Source organism: Vanacampus margaritifer, chromosome 7, assembly GCF_051991255.1.
Source record: "Vanacampus margaritifer isolate UIUO_Vmar chromosome 7, RoL_Vmar_1.0, whole genome shotgun sequence".
Classification (NCBI taxonomy): domain Eukaryota; kingdom Metazoa; phylum Chordata; class Actinopteri; order Syngnathiformes; family Syngnathidae; genus Vanacampus; species Vanacampus margaritifer.
This window is the reverse complement of record NC_135438.1, coordinates 25,029,531-25,049,237: the sequence shown is the minus strand read 5'-3', so window position 1 is coordinate 25,049,237 and position 19,707 is coordinate 25,029,531. Positions and strand designations below refer to the sequence as shown.

The following is a 19,707-nucleotide window of genomic DNA, read 5'->3' as shown; positions in this document are numbered from 1 at the left end:
ATTACCACTCCCCAAGAAACGTTTCTCGGCATACGATCTTAAACATTTACCGTATTGAAATTGGAGAACATTTGAGACAGTACTAAGTAGAAACAACATGATTTATGATGTTTTAAATTTGTACATACATACATACATACAACATAAAAGAGAGGACTTCAGACATTTTAAAACGTCTGTTACAAGCGGAAACAATCCCTACACAATAAAAGCAAACATGATAGACAGGACTAACAACTAAAAAATAAGTGACGAGACATGACAAATACAAAGCGGTTATCATTTGTGTACAAACACAGGGTGCATTGCTGTTGTGGGAATCAAACTCTGTAAACCGACTAGGCATTCCGCCTGTGAATGTTAAACTTTCATTCAACGCCGCATTTTGGAGTTCAATATGATCACACATTAAAGGTGCAATGTGGAGTTGAAAGTCTTGATGTTAAGCTTTTTTTTCTACATCATGCATGATCTACTAATGCCTAGATGAGTACAAAGAGCCCTGACTTTTTTTAACAAAGACTGCGCCTATGGGCTTGTAATTTCCCTTCAATGTGGAGTGTTCACCCCCGAACTTTACAAAGTGGCAGCAGTTCCACTTTAGGTAGCAGTCGTGAGTAAAAAAGTGGCACAATGCTCTTTTAAAAACTGACCTACTACATATGGAGGTAAATATGGTACAAAAGTAACTTGTACCTGTAAAAAAAAAAAAAAAAAACTCAAACTGCTGCTACTGCTTAGATGTGAAGATTACTAGAGCTACAGAACCCTAATGAATGTTTTACAAGATAACCTAAACCTATGACCAAAAGTGGACAGTACTCAGCTACTTGTATTTGAGTAACTTTTGAAGACATTAGAATATCTTTATTTTTTTTAATGTATTTATTTATTTTTTAATGTAGCTACAAGGGGGCACAAGCCAGTGTCTTCTTGTGTTGTGTCAGGAAGGGCATAAAAACTTTGGCCAAATCAAACATGCGAATCAACTATATGACTTCCATACTGGATCGGTTGAGGCCCGGATTAACAACAACAACCGCCATCGGTGCTGTTGACCTACAGGGTGCCAGTGGAAACTGGACTACTGTTGGTCGAAGAAGGAGAGGAGGAAGGTGTGTTCGTAGGAGGAAAGAGAAGAGGAACACCAAAAATCTAGGACCGAGAGTTGGGACTTTGAATGTTGGAACTATGACAGGAAAAGGTAGAGAGCTGGTTGACATGATGCAGAGGAGGAAGGTGGACATATTGTGTGTTTAGGGAGACAAGCTAGAAGTTTAGGAGAAGTTATTCTATCATGGTGTAGATAGGAAGAGAAATGGAGTAGCAGTTATCATGACAGAGGAGTTTGTTAGGAACGTCCTGGAGGTAAAAAGAGTGTCAGATAGAGTGATGAGCCTGAAGCTAGGAATCGAAGGTGTGATGATCAATGTTGCTAGTGGGTATGAGCCACAGGTAGGATGTGAGCTGGAGGAGAAGAAAAACTTTTGGTTGGAACTTGATGAAATGATGCAGAGCATCCCTAGAAGTGAGAGAGTTGTCATTGGTGCTGACTTCAATGGACACGGTGCAGGAAACAGAGGTGATGAGGAGGTGATGGGCAAGTTTGGTATCCAGGAGAGGAACACAGAAGGACAGATGGTGGTTGACTTCGCAAAAAAGAATGGAAATGGCTGTCGTGAATACTTTCTTCCAGAAGAGGCAGGAACATAGGGTGACCTACAAGAGTGGAGGTAGGAGTACACAGGTAGACTACATCTTGTGTAGACGGTGTAATCTGAAGGGAATCAGCGACTGCAAAGTAGTGGTAGGTGAGAGTGTAGCCAGACAGCATACGATGGTAGGGTGAAGGATAACTCTGGTGGTGAGGAAGACAAAGACGGCAAGGGCAGAGCAGAGAACGAAATGGTAGAAGCTGAAAAAGGAAGTGTTATATGACTTTCAGGAAGGAATTCAGGCAGGCTCTGGATGGTCAGGAGGTGCTTCCAAATGACTGGACAACTACAGCAAATGTGATCAGGGAGAGAGGTAGGACAGTCCTTGGTCTGTCATCTGGAAGAGAAGGAGATAAGGAGACTTGGTGGAATGAGGAGTTGCAGAAGTGGATCCAGAGAAAGAGGTTAGCTAAGAAGAAGTGGGACACTGAGAGGACTGAAGAAAGTAGACAGGAGTACAGGGCAATGCAGAGTAGGGTGAAAGTAGAAGTGGCAAAGGCCAAACAAGGGGCTTACAATGACTTGCATGCTAGGTTGGATAGCGAGGAGGGAGAGACTAATCTATACAGGTTGGCAAAGCAAAGAGACAGAGATGGGAAGGATGAGCAACAGGTTAGAGTAATAAAGGATAGGGATGGAAGTGTGTGGACAGATGCCAGTAGTGTGATGGGAAGATGGAAAGAGTACTTTGAAGAGTTGATGAATGAGGAAAATGAGAGAGAACGAAGAGTAGAAGAGGTGACTGTTGAGGACAAGGAAGTAGCAAAGATTAGTAAGGATGAAGTGAGAAGGGCATTGAAGAGGATGAAGTGTGGAAAGGCACTCGGTCCTGATGATATACCTGTGGAGGTATAGAAGTGTCTAGGAGAGGTAGCAGTAGAATTTCTGACTGGGTTGTTCAACAGGATCTTAGATAGTGAGAAGATGCCTGAGGAATGGAGAAGTGTGCCGGTGCCCATTTTTAAGAACAAGGGAGACATACAGAGTTGTGGCAACTACAGAGGAATAAAGCTAATGAGCCACACAATGAAGCTATGGGAAAGAGTAGTTGAAGCTAGACTGAGGGCAGAGGTGAACATTTGTGAGCAGCAGTATGGTTTCATGCCCCCCCCAAAAAAGAGTACCACAGATGCAGTATTTGCTTTGAAGATATTGATAGAGAAGTACAGAGAAGGTCAGAAGGAGCTGCATTGTGTCTTTGTAGATCTGGAGAAAGCTTACGACAGGATGCCCAGAGAGGAACTGTGGTTTTGTATGAGGAAGTCAGGACTAGCAGTAAAGTATTAAGGGTCAACAGTCCAGAGCAATGGAGAGTGTGAGAAAGAAGTGAAGAAGCGTGTGCAGGCAGGCTGGAACGGGTGGAGAAAAGTGTCAGGTGTGACAAAAGAGTTTCAGCTAAAATTAAAGGAAAGGTTTATAAAACTGTGGTGAGACCAGCGATGTTGTTTGGTCTGGAGACAGTGCCACTGAGGGAAAAAAAACGGAGGCAGAGATGGAGGTGGAAGAGATGAAGATGCTGAGGTTCTTTTTGGGAGTGACCAGGATGGATAGAATCAGGAATGAGTACATCAGAGGGACAGCACGTTAGATGCTTTGGAGATAGTCAGAGAGGCCAGACTGAGATGGTTTGGACATGTCCAGAGGAGAGATAGTGAGTATATTGGCAGAAGGATGCCGAGAAGATGCAGAGGACAGGGTTAGAGGGCGCAACTGATTTGTTGTGGCAACCCCTAAAGGGAAAAGCCGAAAGTAAAAGAAGAATATCTTTATTTTTTCTTGTACTTGAGTATCATTATATTCCAGTATCTGTACTCTTACTATTATAATAACATGAAAACAAAACATTTTTACTGCGAATCTTTAAGCCGCTACAGGTATTTTAACCTGAACCATTTAGCCTCTGTATTTAATAATTTTATTTTAAATATTAAAATTTCTTGATAAATGTCAGTATTTTTACAATGTATGCTTTGCAAACACAGTTATAAAAAAAAAAGAGGCATGTACACTCTTAGTTTACTCACAGTACTCAAATATTTGTGCAAGTATTTTTTCTGTACTTTTAATTTATACTGCAGTTTAATTTTTCAATGTAACATTACTCTTGTTTGAATATAAATATTGGCTATTCTGCTTTTGAAATGCTTTGAAAGACACTGTCACCTAGCTACTTTAACAAAAGTAACTAGGTCAAATGTTAGTTTATTTATTTTTAATTAAATGAGAATAATCTCATAAGTTTCAAAATCTTGCTCAAAAGGTGGAGACAACTGCTGGAGACACTGCTTAAGCATCAGTGAAAAGGATGACCCACTCCATCAGCAAGCAGCCAAGAGACAGGAGATGACACCTGATCTTCAAATCGATGTTGACACAATGATGCAGAAACGGCTCTTCTGGACATCAAATAAAACATTTCAAATGATGCTTTGTTATTTGCCTCAGTATTTCACTTTCCCAAAGGTGATTGCAGTGACATTCTCTCAGAACAGTAACCAGTGCATTAAGGATTCTCATTTGTTGGACTTCACAGGCGCTTTGAAGCAGGTTTGATGCCACACCAAGAAGGAGCTTTGATTGACTGCATGCTGGCATCTGTGCAAACGGAATGGTTGGGTCAGCATATTAATAAAATAAAAATAATCATAACTTCCTAGGTGGGTCATTATCAAAACACAGCCACTGACATTATGCATAATCAGTAAAACGTTTAGCTTTGTCTTGTTAACCAGAAAAAAAAATGAAGATTTTATCACATCTTAATATCAGAAATAGTGGTAATACTAAGAGACACAGACATTGTTCATAAACATTTCCATTTGTATTATTTTTATTTGGCTTCAGTGTTGAAGGCAAATGTTTATGTTTAAAAGTGTTTAAAAAAGATCATTAGAATTTCACTGCAAAACTTGTTTTAACAACACATTGGGATACTATATATAAAAACGGCGAGTTTAATATATCTCAGTTCAAGTATACAGGTAGTTTTTGAAGACATTAAAGAAATGCTGGGGCAAGCTATTGATCGTATGTTTACACTGTCTCAGCTATGACAATACAGTGGCCCAGGTAAAAGGAAATGCATTCAGGACAGAAAGTCACAGTCCAAAGGTAGGCTTCAAATTTTTAAATGAAAATCGTGACTTCAATGTGTTCAGTTTTTGTGACAATTAGCAACACGAGATGAGCTAGCTAGCACCGGATTATCTGAGCTATGATCGTATAAAAAATCTTACCATCATACTAAAACTTCTTTCTTTCTGGCCACTTTGAGTGCTCTGCAGGTCAACCAACCTTGTGCATATTGATGAGAAAAACGTGGCGTCATTTGAGATCAACCCACTGTTATGGAGGTAAATATGGTCCAAAAGTAACTTGTAAAAATTTTTTTTTAGTTGTATTAAAAAAAAAATTATACCTGTAGAAAAAAGTATAAATTTGTATCTGTAAAAGTCGTGATTTGTACCTGTAAAAAAAATGTGTACCTGTAAAAGTCGTGATATGTACCTGTACAAAAAAAAAATTGTACCTGTGCAAAAAAGTGTAAATTTGTATCTGTAAAAGTCGTGATTTGTACCTGTAGAAATGACAACTTGTAGTCAAAGAAGTCGCCACTAGGAGTCACAAGTGGTTTTTCTGCTGCTCTCCAGTCACGTGACTTTTGCACCAAATCTCTCACTACAGATGGTGCAAAACTGATTTGTACTTGTAGAGCACCGTGATTTGTACTCGTAGAAGAAGAGGGCGGGCTCTGGAGGATTTGGGCGGGCTGAAGCTCAACCTCATTGGTTTAGCGAACGACAGTGGGTTGAACTCAAATGACGCCACGTTTTTATCATTAATATGCACAAGTCCGAAATTCCCAACAGAGTAGCCACACCAGTTTACTTGTCATTTTGGAAGAAGAGGACGTCCCAGGCGTGAACATTTCAACATGGTTCAATATACAAACACCATGTGGAATAGCTTAAACGTTGGTTGACATGCAGAGCACTCAAAGTGGGCCGAAAGAAAGAAGTTTTAGTATGAAGGTAAGATTTATTGTACGATCATAGCTCGTAATCCGGGGCTATTTAACTCATCTCATGTTGTTAATTGTCACGAAAACTGAACACATTGAAGTCACGATTTTCATTTAAAGATTTGAAGTCTACTAGTGTAAACATAAAGAAAGAAGTTTTAGTATGAAGGTAAGATTTATTGTACAATCATAGCTCGTAATCCCGGGGCTAGTTAGCTCATCTCATGTTGTTGAAAACTCAACACATTGAAGTCACGATTTTCATTTCAAGATTTGAAGCCTACCTTTGGACTGTGACTTTCTTTTGTATTTGATGTTTGACTTCTGAGGGCTTTTTCAAGTTGAACTAAAATGTCAAGTACAGTTTATTCATATTGTGACTGCAAATAATGATTATTTTTACAATAGAATAAACTTACTATCATATTTTCCGTAAATTCATTATGATTAATTTACTGGTTTGGTCTGAAACATATATATCGTCACTCGGGGTGTTAAAAAAAAAATTTGATTTGGCAATGTATCGCAATATTACAGCGCACAATTCTCGAATGGATTCAATATGCGGCCAAATAGATTTTTAAACATAATTTTTTTATGGAAATATTCAACAAAACGTCTTACTTAGGGTTAGGATTCACACATTAAGCATGAAATAATGTTATATTAATGGAACATTAAGCCTTAATATTTTATTTCAGTGCTGTTCAAACATGAAACAGACTGCAACCTGTTTGTTAAACGCAGTGGCTCAGTTATAAGCTTGAATTTTCAGATAAATAAATACATTTTCATACAAATCTTACAGTGTACATGTACAAGTTTACTGATTAGTATTTTCTAAATTTGAGTAAAAAATAAATAAATCGCAATAGTCAATTTATAGATTCGTATCGGGATTAATCGGCATCGAATCGAATCGTGACCTATGAATCGTGATACGAATCGAATTGCCAGGTACTAGTCAATTCACAACCCTAATCGTCACCTTCTTAAATCAATCGCCTCTGTTATTTTTTAAGATTTACACAGGAAACAAAAAAATTGAACCATTTTCATCATGGGATGATTAAGGCAAAAAAATATTTTTTATAAAAAAATGACTTTGGCAATTATTTTAAGAGGGTGACAATATAAAATAAGCAAATAAAAGTAAGAATAAGTCAAAACAGATGTTTGCAAATGTCTTATTTTGATTAAAGGGGAAGTCAACACCAAAAAATCTTTTCAGTATGTCCTATGCATTCCCTCTAGTTTTATTTGCGGTATTCTGAATAATATTGTGGAATATGAGTTAAGTGGCAAAATCCATCCGTTTTTATCCATCTCAACAGGCGGCAATTTTGCCACTTGCTTAACTGAAAATCGCATCATAGTTGTTCAGGGTTTAGGTCATGACAAATCGTGGCTCACCTGTTTTCTGAAACTGAGTGCAAGATTGTTGAGCGCAAGATAATAATAAAAAAAAAAGAAGTGTACAATACATAGGTATTGTGTAATAATGGCCGCATAGTAATACTGTACTGAAATAAATGCAATAAAATAAACCCCGAACATACATTAATGAAAACAAAAGACAATTTCACTATAATTATACCGGTAGTTGGTTTTAGTTTGTTTTACGAACATAAAATGTAGTTTGTAAAAGCACTCGTTGTACTATTGTATTTCATTAATATTTTTGTTATAATTTCTTTGACTATAATAACCTTGACACATACACAAAATGTATGGAGCCACAACACTGACAATAAAATTTGGTATTGGGGGGAAAAAAAATTGTCATTGTGGAAAAAGCTGCATTGACATTGAAACAAGTATTGGCAATGTAAAAGGTTGTGTTGAAAAATAAAATACAGACATTCCAAAAACACTATTTTCTTTAAGCATATTTTTGTATTATGATGTCTTTTTCAATGCCAATCTGCAAAAAAAAAATGTACACTTTTTTTCCGAGTGTCACAGGTTTTCAGTTTCACTTGGGGCTTTGAGCTGGAGAACGCCTTCCAACTTTTCAGGAGAAGAGAGAGGAGAACGCGCTCTCTGTCGGCTAAAGGCAATACCTGAATTCCCTGTGGCAGATAGTCAGCTAGGAAGTCTGGCTCTGTTTACACATCAATGATTATCTGATCTCCTGTTTTCTATCTTGTGACTGCTTGGGGGCAGCAGAGGGAGGCACAACAAAGGAAGAAGAAGAAGAAGGGGAGGGGCGCAGCTGAGGATTGGTGGAAGCGAAAGGGGTGGGGCTTTTGGGATGACTGAAGGATATTAGTGTTTTGCACTTTGGAGGAGGGGACACAGATGGGGAAGAACAATGGCGGCGTTTGGCCGCTCTATGTCTGTCTCAAAAGCTTTTGAAAATAAATCCTTTGAAGGAAAACCTGATTCACGATCTCATTGTCTGATTCTGATAATCAACATTATGAACACGCGGAAAACAAGGAACGTTTTCCAACAACACCATAATACAAAAAAAACATGCTTAAAGAAAATAGTGTTTTTGTAATGTCTGTATTTTATTTTTCGATACAACCTTTTACAATACCAATACTTGTTTTCCAATACCAATGCTTGTTTCAATGTCAATGCAGCTGTTTACACAATGACATTATTTTTTTCCAATACCAATTTTTATTGTCACTCTTGTGGCTCCATAAAAATGTGGCCTCTGCATTTGACCCATCACAGTCAAAACACAACTGGAGAAGGAGGTTAATGCTTCTTTGTCCGGGGAACAGATCACTGTATCTAACTTGCTCAAGGACACCACAGCCGTGTGTCCGGGATGGATGGATTGAACCCGGGTCCTCACAGTGGAAGGCAACAAATTTCTTAACCATTTTCCTGCCCTGTCAAGTGTGAATCCTATCATGTGAAAATGTGACGCGATGATGGCATCACGCTAAAAACTGAACTTTATGTTCTTATGTGTCAGCCATACAGTATACTTCCATACACTCTAATTTATAAATATATCAAGTAGACTAATGCATGTAGCCCTTTAAAGGGGAAGAAAACATATTTCCATTGATGTCCTTATCTTCTTATCTACTGATGCATCCTTCGGCACCTAATGGTACTCGTCCGGTGTGAGGAGAAAGCCGCTGCACAGGCCAACTTGAATTCAAACATCAGGCAAAATGGAGAATGGTGGTCCAACACAAAAGTAGCAATGATGACCATTAAGCAGCATGGGAGATCCATTTCTTATGCGATGGCTCCGAGTCAACCTTGATGGAGTGCAACAAAATGAGAGCACGCAGGAGAGTGCAGGGAAGAAATTCAACATTGGACATCCTGGAGGTCATCTGCTCGGGTAACTGCATGTATGTACAGAACTTCACTTTTTAAAGGGGAAGTCAAGTGAGAAATATTCACACTCATCGAAATGTGACTTTCGGATTAATATTGTGCTTGTAGAATATGAGTTAAGCAGCTAAATCCACCCATTTCATTTGTATGCATCTCAGGTGGCAGCCATTTTGACACTTGCACAGAGCTCAGGTGACAACCAATCACAGCTCAACTTGAGAACATCACAGAACTTAGAAAACAGGTAAGCCGTGATTAGTCGTTACCTGAGCCCTGAGCAACTGTGATGTCATTTTCAGTTGACAGCAAGTGGCAAAATGCCCGCCCCATGAGAAAACGGCTGGATTTTGCTGCTTAACTCATAATCCACAAATGTAATATTAATCAGAATGTTATGTTTAGACTCGTGAGGTCACATATCCTAACATATTATTGTCAAGAAATGTTTATGGGTGACTTCCTCTAAGCAGCAACCAAATCTTTAACACTGTGGCATAACAACTCCAATCTCCCAAGTTTTTGCTCCAAATGTCAGTTTCTCTGCTTTGTTACAGGTTCATTTAGGCTTGTGGGTGGCCGTGGGCTTTGCTCAGGCAATTTGGAAGTTAAGGCTCTTAATGGCTGGGCCCCAGTGTGTGACGAAGGCTTTGACTCGGAAGCTAAAAAGGTGGCCTGCAGGGAGCTCGACTGCGGGCCTCCCTTACATGCTGTTGGGTCGTATGGTGGAGAAAAAGAAAGAAGGCTGCCTCCATCAAAAACGTTCCAGTGCAAAGGCAATGAGAGTCGCCTCCAGGACTGCGCCAGCTCAACCCATGAAGACTGCAGACCACCCCCTGCACTTGCATGCGCAAGTAAATACACAAAATACTTCATTTCATGTCCATTTGCTTTGATGAATTGATCTCTCAGAACACATATACATTGCTCATTGAAATGAGAAACCAACACATAGGGAGGGCCCTTTTTTCATAGACAAGCACGTGTTCGCTTTTCTGAGCGACAGCCATGACAAATGCAGCTAGGCATGTTGGTGAAGTCTAGAGAGGTAAAAAAATAATGAATTAATCGACAAGTAGCCGATTATCTAATTAATCGGCAACTATTTTAATAATCGCGCAATCGTTTGGAGCCATTTTTTATTTATTTAAAATTGTACAAATCCTCTGATTAAGCATATGAACAGTAATTGTTCACTGATTTCTGTAGTCATTCATGAAAGAAAACTGATTATCGTCTGTGTTTAATCAAAATGTGAAAAACATCAGTTTTTACTATTGGAAAACAATGATGAACCGGTATCATTGTACAACATCAATCCCCCTTTAAAAATAAATAAATAAATAATAATAATAATAACAATGATACGACTATGAAATACAAAATAAACACCAATAACTGGTGAATAAACAGTAATCAGGGAAAAAATGTTTTTGTATTACTTTACACCTTAATGCAAAATTAAAATGAATCAGATTAGTCGATTAATTGATTGAATAATTGATAGATTAATCAATTAAAAAAATATTCGATAGTGACAGCACTAGTAATGTCATTCTTCTTGACTCTGAATTTGAATTTCAAATGCCTTTTACAAACCAGATAAATTGTTACCACCTCAAAGAAATGTGATTTTATGTAAACCAAATGGACAGAAATTTTATACATTTGAACTAAATTTTTCTTGGTTAATGAGCATATCATCATATCTAGCACATCTACACGTTTTTTTTTCTCCAACTGATTAAATTTAGTTGGTTTTGCAATTCACTGCCTTGCGTTAAATTTAGGGAATCTGAATAAATAAGTTCTGTTTGTTTTTTTGGGGTTAAATTCAAATACAATTAAATAGCTTCACTTATTTAATAAACAATGCAATGATTCATTATTCAGCCCATATTATAGTATTGACTGTTTGAATGGTAAAGTCCAGAGGTGGCAAATCAAGGTTCAGAAAGTAAAAACCCTGCCACAGTTTGGCTTTAGCCCCAAGTGGCAAGCTAGGGAGTTAGCTAACTAGCACCTGAGGCTAAAGCCAAACTGTGACAGGGTTTACTTTCTGGACCTGGACTTTCCATCTCTGGTTTGGACTGATGGCAGCAGCAATGACACGTGAAGCTTTGTTTATGAATTGTTTCTGTGTGATCAGATGTTCAGGACTTCAGGCTAACGGGAGGAAACAGCACCTGTGACAGTATTGTAGAAAGAAAGGCTAAGGGAGAGTGGATGGCATTTCTGGAGCGAAAAACACTCTGCTGACATGTGCAACAAGAAGCTCGGCTGTGGAAGTGCTATCTCATCATCAAGTCATTATCTAGACAGAAAACAACCTGTGTGGATGTCTTACTGTGGAAACTCCATTTGTAATGAGTGGCATACGGGCACATCAGACCATTTGATTACTCTGGCTTGTTCAGGTAACTTTCATTAAAACGGAGCCTAATGTATTTAAAAAATAAAAAATAAAGATTTTCATTGGCATTGCCCTCTCCTTTCTTCATGGCAAAAAGTGTCCAACTCCTGGATGGTGAAGGAATATTTTGATTACTATTTTAAGTGTAATCTTTGCGTGTCCAAAATAATTGTATTCAGGATCTGATGAAGAAGTTTTCTTGCAAGAATTTATTTAGAGGCCTCTAAAGACACAGTCAGGACATCACATCAGAATGCAACGTGATGATCCCAAGTGTGTGACAATTTACAGAACATCGACTCATTTATACTCAAAAGATAAAAGGTTCCTCCTCCCGGCTCTTGATTGAACAAAGGTCAGACATGTCATCTCCTAGATTGAACAAAGGTGTAAGGTTGACGGTAAACAGACATCTTTATACAGTTCCCCTTCTTGATTGGGGGAACAGAAGTAATCAAAATCTGACCCCAGACCTTCAGTCCCTAAGTGACAAGAGACTCTGACAACATCATGCACATTGCCCCTCCAACAGCATTTGAGGGTACAAAGATCAAATAAAGTTCACAAAATCACCATCCCACTGTATTCTTTTAAACACTCATGATTATATCACATTGATATGCCTATAAGTAAATTCAAAAACAGTAAAACATCAAATTGAAAATGTTAAATGTCTTCAGTCCTACCATTGAACTTCTATAAGTTCAAAAACCGGACATTTAATCCCACAATAGTCTAGAGAGAAAGTCCAGCGCGAATCTTGATCGTCGCAAAAATGAAGCAATGTTTATGTGAGGAGTTTAGAAATAAGAATAGCAGGTGAGAGAGAGAGAGAGAGAAAGATAGAGGGGCTTAGCAGTCAGAATTCATTGATTCATTAAAAAATTCAGTGGAAGGGGCATAATAAATGTGAGGCATAACACTATGTGATGTGGTTAAGTGTCACGACGCAATAGCAGATGTGTCCGTCCCTCGAAGCCATCTCCTGATGAAGGTCTTGTTGAATGAAAAGTGTGTTCGACAGTTGGTCAATTTTTTAAAAAAGAGGCGTTTGTCAGCCTCTTTCTGAACCTGGCTGACTGCCAGAGATCGCAGGAAAGGTCACGGGACTTCATTCCCAGTGTGACTCTATCCTTGTGAATTGATGAAAAGGGGCATGTGATTCAAATCACCATTGAGTGATTTCCCCCTTTCACCAGCAGATTGACACTTGATCAGCTTTTCCAGGCGAATCAACTGTGCCCATCTTTGCCCATGGAAAAGGCACTCCAATGAATCTTCTTTCAGCGACCTCCTTCAGCTTCTTCTCAGTCCTCCTGACCAGCCGGGATGCTTGTTGACGCTCCTTTGACTCAATGTCGAGCTGCTCCTCCATTTGAGCGATTTTGGCCTCCAGGGAGGCGATGGTGGACTTGTACTTTGACTTGATGGTGCTTTCAAGCTCCTGCAGCTTCAGCTTCAGCTCCTTGTTTTGGCGATCCAGCTGGGAACGAGCGCCCTCCAGTCGCTGGACGCTGCTGTGCTCGGCGCCAAGCTCCGTGGTCAGCTGCTCCATCTGCAGTGTGGTTCTCTTCAGACGCTCGTTGATCATCTCGGTGTTGAGTAGCTCCTCCTCCAAATCTTCCAGCATCTCGCGCAGGTTGTTCTGCTCATCCTCCTGCTGCCGCAAGCGAGTGGAGATGTTGAGCTTCTGACGAGTCTCCTCTTGGAGCAGTTCCTGTGCATCCTGAAGCTGAGACTCCACTGAAGAAAGGTCTTTGCTGAATTTGATGTTTTTGCCCTCGGCTTCAGTCAGAAGGCTGTTGACATTGTCCAGCTCAGACTGCATTTTGGCCATCTTGTCCGCCATCTCCTGCCTCTGCCGTTCGCTGTCTCCAAATTTGACCTGAAGCTCCTGAACTTGGGACTCTGCCTTCTTGCGACGGTGCTCTGAATCGGATTTGCCTTGCATCAGGGTCTTGAGCTCGATTTGCACCTCGTTCCATTCGCTCTCTAGGGCCTGTTTTGATTTCTCCACAGACATCTTGTTCCGCTTGGCCTGCTCCAGCTGTTCATTAAGCTCGTCAAAGGCCTGGTTGTGTTTCTGTCTCATGTCGGCCATCAGCTGCTCGTGGGCCTTGGCCTCGTCCTCCACAATCTTCTTGAGATCGGCAACCTCCGTCTCACGTTTGCTCCTCAGCTCCTGCTGTGTTCTCTGGCGTGGTGGGAGCGCTTCAATCATCACGAGCGTTGCAGCCTTTATCTGTACGCTCAGCGAAGAGTTCAGAATATGGACCGGAAGTTTATGCAAATCAAACCAGCCGGAGTCTTGATCAACAATGTCGTCCATTATATGTATTAACTCTTTCACTGCCACTGACGTTTAAAGACGTCAAGTAAAAACCTACGCTTCACTGCCAATGACGTCAAAAGACGTCATCCAATGATTTTTTTTTTTTTTTTTGAAACGGGTAGAGGAAACCCTCCCGCATGTCTGGTCAAAGTTTCAAGTCTGTCTGTTGTGCCTAAGGACTATTTTTGGCCCCTAGAGGGCAGCGATGACTCTCTTTTGACAAGATCGGGTGGGCGTCAGTAGAGGCGGAGCTAGAGCGTCGAGCAGGAGATCAGAATGGAAGACAAAGGAAAAATGGCGGCCGGTCGCGAGGATCTCACACCCGAGACGTTTTTTTCAAAGACCAAAAGCATCGCTGAAAAAGCACATTGTTGACGATGATCATCATAGATGATGAAGATGAGGGTGACTCCGTGGTTGGAAAGCATTGACGCGGCAGTAGAAGACGTTAGATGGAGCTAGATGGAGGAGGGAACGGGCAATGGCGAGCGTTTGCAAGCAGCTCTACACTTACAAGACGAAAGGCATCGACCAACGCTAAAATAGTGCATTGATGACGACGGTGATCATACTCGATGATGATGAAGGTGAATCCGAGCTTGACGGCGAAATTGGAACCGCTGACGCGGCGGCTATTACGGTGTCGTAACGCGGAGCGCAACCGAGCACGCACAGGCGGACGTTCGATCGGACGACGGAGAGTGCCCCGAGTCCAATGCATATTCATCGGAGGAGTGTGTACAGTCTGCTACTTGCTTTTTATTCCCCGGAAAAAAAGGCCGTCAAGAAAGTGTAACGTTTGCACGCAAAACGGACCAATGTGAAAGTGAAAGTAAACTGTTGTACGAGTCCAGCGGCGTCTCCTTGCACGCAGGGGAGCGTTACAAAAGGAAAAACTGTATTTGAAACATCCACATAATTGTAAGTAGTACCACAGTTGCACACATTTGGAAATAGTTTGCGAAATTGTTTTGTCAAATTGTTACTGTTGAATGGAAATAAACGTATTTTGCAATCAAAAAACACTTTTTCATTGTTGGTGAAAGCGTTTTACAGAAGTAAAGCACTATTTAGGTGTTTGTGGCATCATTCATGGACAAAAAGAAGTGTACAATTCACTAGAGTGCATGAAATAACATAGTTTCACAAAAAGCTCTTTTTCTCCGTTTTTTGTTTCAAAAGAGAGCATTTCGGTGAAAGTAACCATTTTCTATTGTTGATTACTGAAGAACGGAATAAGGTAGAAACAAACTTTTTTTTTCTGATGAAAGCTGAGAGTCCAATCTTTCATTTGGTAGTATGTGTGTTTCCATAGTCCAAACACAACATTTTCTGTGGACCTTGAAAGATCACTCAAAATGCTTAAATCGGCTGGCAGTGGGGACAACCCGTTTCTGAAAACGTCTGGCAGTGAAAGAGTTAATTAGTCATTTTTAATATTTATAAAGTCAGTGACGTCTCACTTATGATACTACGATATAACAGATCAAAAATATTCTCATTAATCCCCCCCAAAAAAATATTTTTCTTTTTTTTTTTTTTCAGACAAACACAAACAAGACGAAAACGAAACAGATATTAAATACCTTTTGCGCGACTTCAACAAATATATCCTGGATCTTCACGGGCGGCTATATCACACAGCTCTGAACCGAAAAAACGGCAGGCTTCCTTTTATATCAATCCACGCACCGTAGCGAACTACGCGACATACGGGCGTTTAGCTCAGCAAACACTACGCGTGATCAACGCGAGCTGCTTATTTCACAACACACATCCGCAACACATAGTGCGATCACCACTAGCTGCTTATAACACCACAACAACAGAAACAGCCTATTCCTCCGTGGTACTCAATGTCACATGCCGTTTTAAACGGCGAAGCGCTTCGACTTGACGTCACTTCCGTAAACACGGGGCATTTCTATGCGCGACTTAATATTTTCCCGGCTTCTTATTTAACACAACATACACACACCGAGGAATTATGTCCCTCGGTTTAGAAATTCCACACAGCACACACCTTGATACCACATAGGCGGCTAATCCACTCCGCACTCCCAGTAGTTTATATACTGACGGCTTATTCATACGAAAAAATAAAAAACACAACCTATTCCACCGCGGAAAAAACTCCCATGCATGGTTCAATGTCGTAGTAATTTTCAAAATCGAGGACTTTCCGTCCCACCGTAAGAAATACTACTACAACCCCCCTAACTTGTTCACAGATCCCAAATACAACTTAGCACAGACGAAATGCAACTGTATTGATCCTAAACAACCAGAATTTCTCTACGTGGATAAAATGTCCACTCACCTTGTTAATATTTTTGCGCTTTAGAAATCCGGTGTTCAGGATCAATCACAGCTGTTGAAAAAACATCTCAATAAGTCCACGTCGGCGTCACCATTTTGAAGGAATATTTTGATTACTATTTTAAGTGTAATCTTTGCGTGTCCAAAATAATTGTATTCAGGATCTGATGAAGAAGTTTTCTTGCAAGAATTTATTTAGAGGCCTCTAAAGACACAGTCAGGACATCACATCAGAATGCAACGTGATGATCCTAAGTGTGTGACAATTTACAGAACATCGACTCATTTATACTCAAAATATAAAAGGTTCCTCCTCCCGGCTCTTGATTGAACAAAGGTCAGACATGTCATCTCCTAGATTGAACAAAGGTGTAAGGTTGACGGTAAACAGACATCTTTATACAGTTCCCCTTCTTGATTGGGGGAACAGAAGTAATCAAAATCTGACCCCAGACCTTCAGTCCCTAAGTGACAAGAGACTCTGACAACATCATGCACATTGCCCCTCCAACAGCATTTGAGGGTACAAAGATCAAATAAAGTTTACAAAATCACCATCCCACTGTATTCTTTTAAACACTCATGATTATATCACATTGATATGCCTATAAGTAAATTCAAAAACAGTAAAACATCAAATTGAAAATGTTAAATGTCTTCAGTCTTATATGTAGTAATTAGTCATTTTTAATATTTATAAAGTCAGTGACGTCTCACTTATGATACTACGATATAACAGATCAAAAATATTCTCATTAATCCCCCCCCAAAAAAATTTTTTTATTTTTTTTTTTCAGACAAACACAAACAAGACGAAAACGAAACAGATATTAAATACCTTTTGCGCGACTTCAACAAATATATCCTGGATCTTCACGGGCGGCTATATCACACAGCTCTGAACCGAAAAAACGGCAGGCTTCCTTTTATATCAATCCACGCACCGTAGCGAACTACGCGACATACGGGCGTTTAGCTCAGCAAACACTACGCGTGATCAACGCGAGCTGCTTATTTCACAACACACATCCGCAACACATAGTGCGATCACAACTAGCTGCTTATAACACCACAACAACAGAAACAGCCTATTCCTCCGTGGTACTCAATGTCACATGCCGTTTTAAACGGCGAAGCGCTTCGACTTGACGTCACTTCCGTAAACACGGGGCATTTCTATGCGCGACTTAATATTTTCCCGGCTTCTTATTTAACACAACATACACACACCGAGGAATTATGTCCCTCGGTTTAGAAATTCCACACAGCACACACCTTGATACCACATAGGCGGCTAATCCACTCCGCACTCCCAGTAGTTTATATACTGACGGCTTATTCATACGAAAAAATAAAAAACACAACCTATTCCACCGCGGAAAAAACTCCCATGCATGGTTAAATGTCTTCAATGGGAAGGACAAATGCGCAGGCAGTGTGATGCTGAAGTCTACTGGCTCATGGGCACCTGTGTGCCACACTGTCTTCAGTGCAGAGGATGCGTTTGTTGTCTGCAGGGAACTTGGTTCGGGGGGTCCCTCGAGATTATTACAGCAGGAATCCCAGTGCACAGGTTGCACAACAGTAGATTCCAGACTTTCGATGCAAAGCCAATGAGGAGAGGCTTAAGGAATGTCCCTTATTCCCATTCAACACCACAAAACAGCATTGTGGCAGCAGTTTCATCACCTGCATCGGTACTCTACATAGAAAGTCCAATGAAACCTTTTGGAGAAACTTTATTCGGACGTACGCCGCCATTGTTATTTAGGTGGCAATGCATTCAGTGCGTAGTGACGTAGAATAGCGACTGGCTCTCTGCCGAGCAATGTGAAATGCCTATAAAGAAAGCAAGTTAGTAACAGTCTGCATAGCGTTCCTAAAGGGACAATCAAAACTCTTGAATGCGTCTGGTGAACAATGAAGCACGACGCGGGGGAATTTTGAAACTGCGTCGGTTTTCCTGTCCCGCTCGACATTTGACGGATGGCGACGGATGTGTCATCCCGCAAAAATAGAAAATAGGTCTATCCGTGTGGCGGCCTCCGGGAAGACGCAGCTGGTCCGCAGCCGATCCGTAGAGCATACGCAGCCGGTGTAATCTCCCGTTCGCATATTGTTTCTTTTGGAACGCTACCTTGCTTTCTTTATAGACGTTTCACATTGCTTGGCAGAGAGCACTGATCTGAATATATGACTGGATAGGCCAAGACTTTTGAGGCTGCGAGGCCGCCATATTGCTCCTCCCAAGAAATGTTTCTCGGCATCGATTCTATGCTTTACAGTATCGAAATTGGAGAACATTTGAGACAGTACTAGTAGAAACAGCTTGATTTATGATGATTTAAATTTGTTAAACATAAACAAGCGGTCTTCAGACATTTTACAACTTGCCTCAATACAATTAAAAGAACACACCACTAATAATTTATTTACCAGTATTGGATTAGACATTGTGTATAAAGAATAAAAGTGCAAATATCTCTGGCATCTTATTCCCTGATTTTTTTTTTTAACCGATTAAGAATCAAAATAAAAACATACCGTGTGCAACGCCATTATCCTGGTCGCATGACCGTGATGACGTACGGAATGACAGCTGCCGTCGTTCACTTAAATGGGAGTTTGCTGACGTAATGGGCAAGAAAAAGACCGTCTTCTATCCCAATTCCTGCGCCAATTCTGATCAAAGTAAAATCCTCAGCACGTCGGGTTTCATGTCATTCCGTGTGGGGGTGGGCGGTGGCCTCTCCTAATGTGGGCTAAAGCACACAACATGTTGCTGGCCTAACAGAGTAAAAGTCACCCAGATGTTTACCGTCCAGGTTAGGGACCATACACAATTTACATTTCCAGAGTGAACAATATTGACTGGTGACTTGACTGGTAAAATGGGCCTCTGTAACAAGCAACTTGCAGACGCTCCCTAACTTCGATAAGCTATGAGACGGCCGGCTGAATGAGTCCACCTTGTCGGCCAGTTTCATCCCGGTTTTCGTCTGGACACAAATCTTTGGCAAGTCCTCCATGGCTGTACTGCTTTTGAAGAAGTACTTCTTTGCTAAAGGGCGTAATTCCACCTTTGAGGTCCGCCATGGGATGCAATAAGTCCTTGTTGTGTGTCTTTGTTGTCATTAGTGGCCATGTCATAAATGCGTGTTTTACGCACGTGACACATCACAATGATCACGTGGCCGATACTGTACTTAATGCAAAATTTTCATAAAAAGTGCTATAAAATCATAATCGCTCAACATAAATTGAAATATTTTTTTCAGGCAAGATTTAAACTAACCATTTTACAGAATAGCTGGTTAGTTTTTCATAAGTCTTGTATTTCTTTAAGGATGTTTACAGAAGGAAACTTAATTGTATCTTTTTTAATTAAAGAATTATAACTGTAATTCAACAAAAGATGCCTGTGCCAAATCTAATATTGGGTCTAAGGAACTGAGGGATAAAAGAAAAAGGGGGTCTTCAAAGCAGCACATACTGTCCAATTTTTTTTTTTTTTACTTATTTAAAAAATAGTGACCACCCCGCCACAAACTCCCCACCCACCGCCCCTATACTAACTGCCTGCGAGCTGTATATGTGT

General features: G+C 40.3%; 1 protein-coding gene across 4 annotated transcripts; it reads right to left on the bottom strand.

Moving 5' to 3' along the window:
• On the bottom strand, nt 1-19,209 carry LOC144055455 (uncharacterized). Of its 4 annotated transcripts, XM_077571426.1 has the most exons (3): nt 19,079-19,149; nt 18,654-18,871; nt 11,555-13,700 (listed from the first exon to the last, which is right to left on the bottom strand). In XM_077571426.1, exons 2-3 carry the CDS (start codon nt 18,666-18,668, stop codon nt 12,651-12,653), a joined length of 1,065 nt encoding a protein of 354 aa, XP_077427552.1. In that variant the 5' UTR covers nt 18,669-18,871; nt 19,079-19,149; the 3' UTR covers nt 11,555-12,650. The 4 variants fall into 4 exon arrangements, 2 of the variants coding, with proteins under 2 accessions (XP_077427552.1, XP_077427550.1); XR_013294885.1 differs by lacking the exon at nt 11,555-13,700 and adding an exon at nt 1-4,310 and having other exon boundaries at nt 18,654-19,209; XR_013294884.1 differs by lacking the exon at nt 11,555-13,700 and adding an exon at nt 8,378-8,966 and having other exon boundaries at nt 18,654-19,209.
• Between the last annotated feature and the right edge of the window lie 498 nt (nt 19,210-19,707).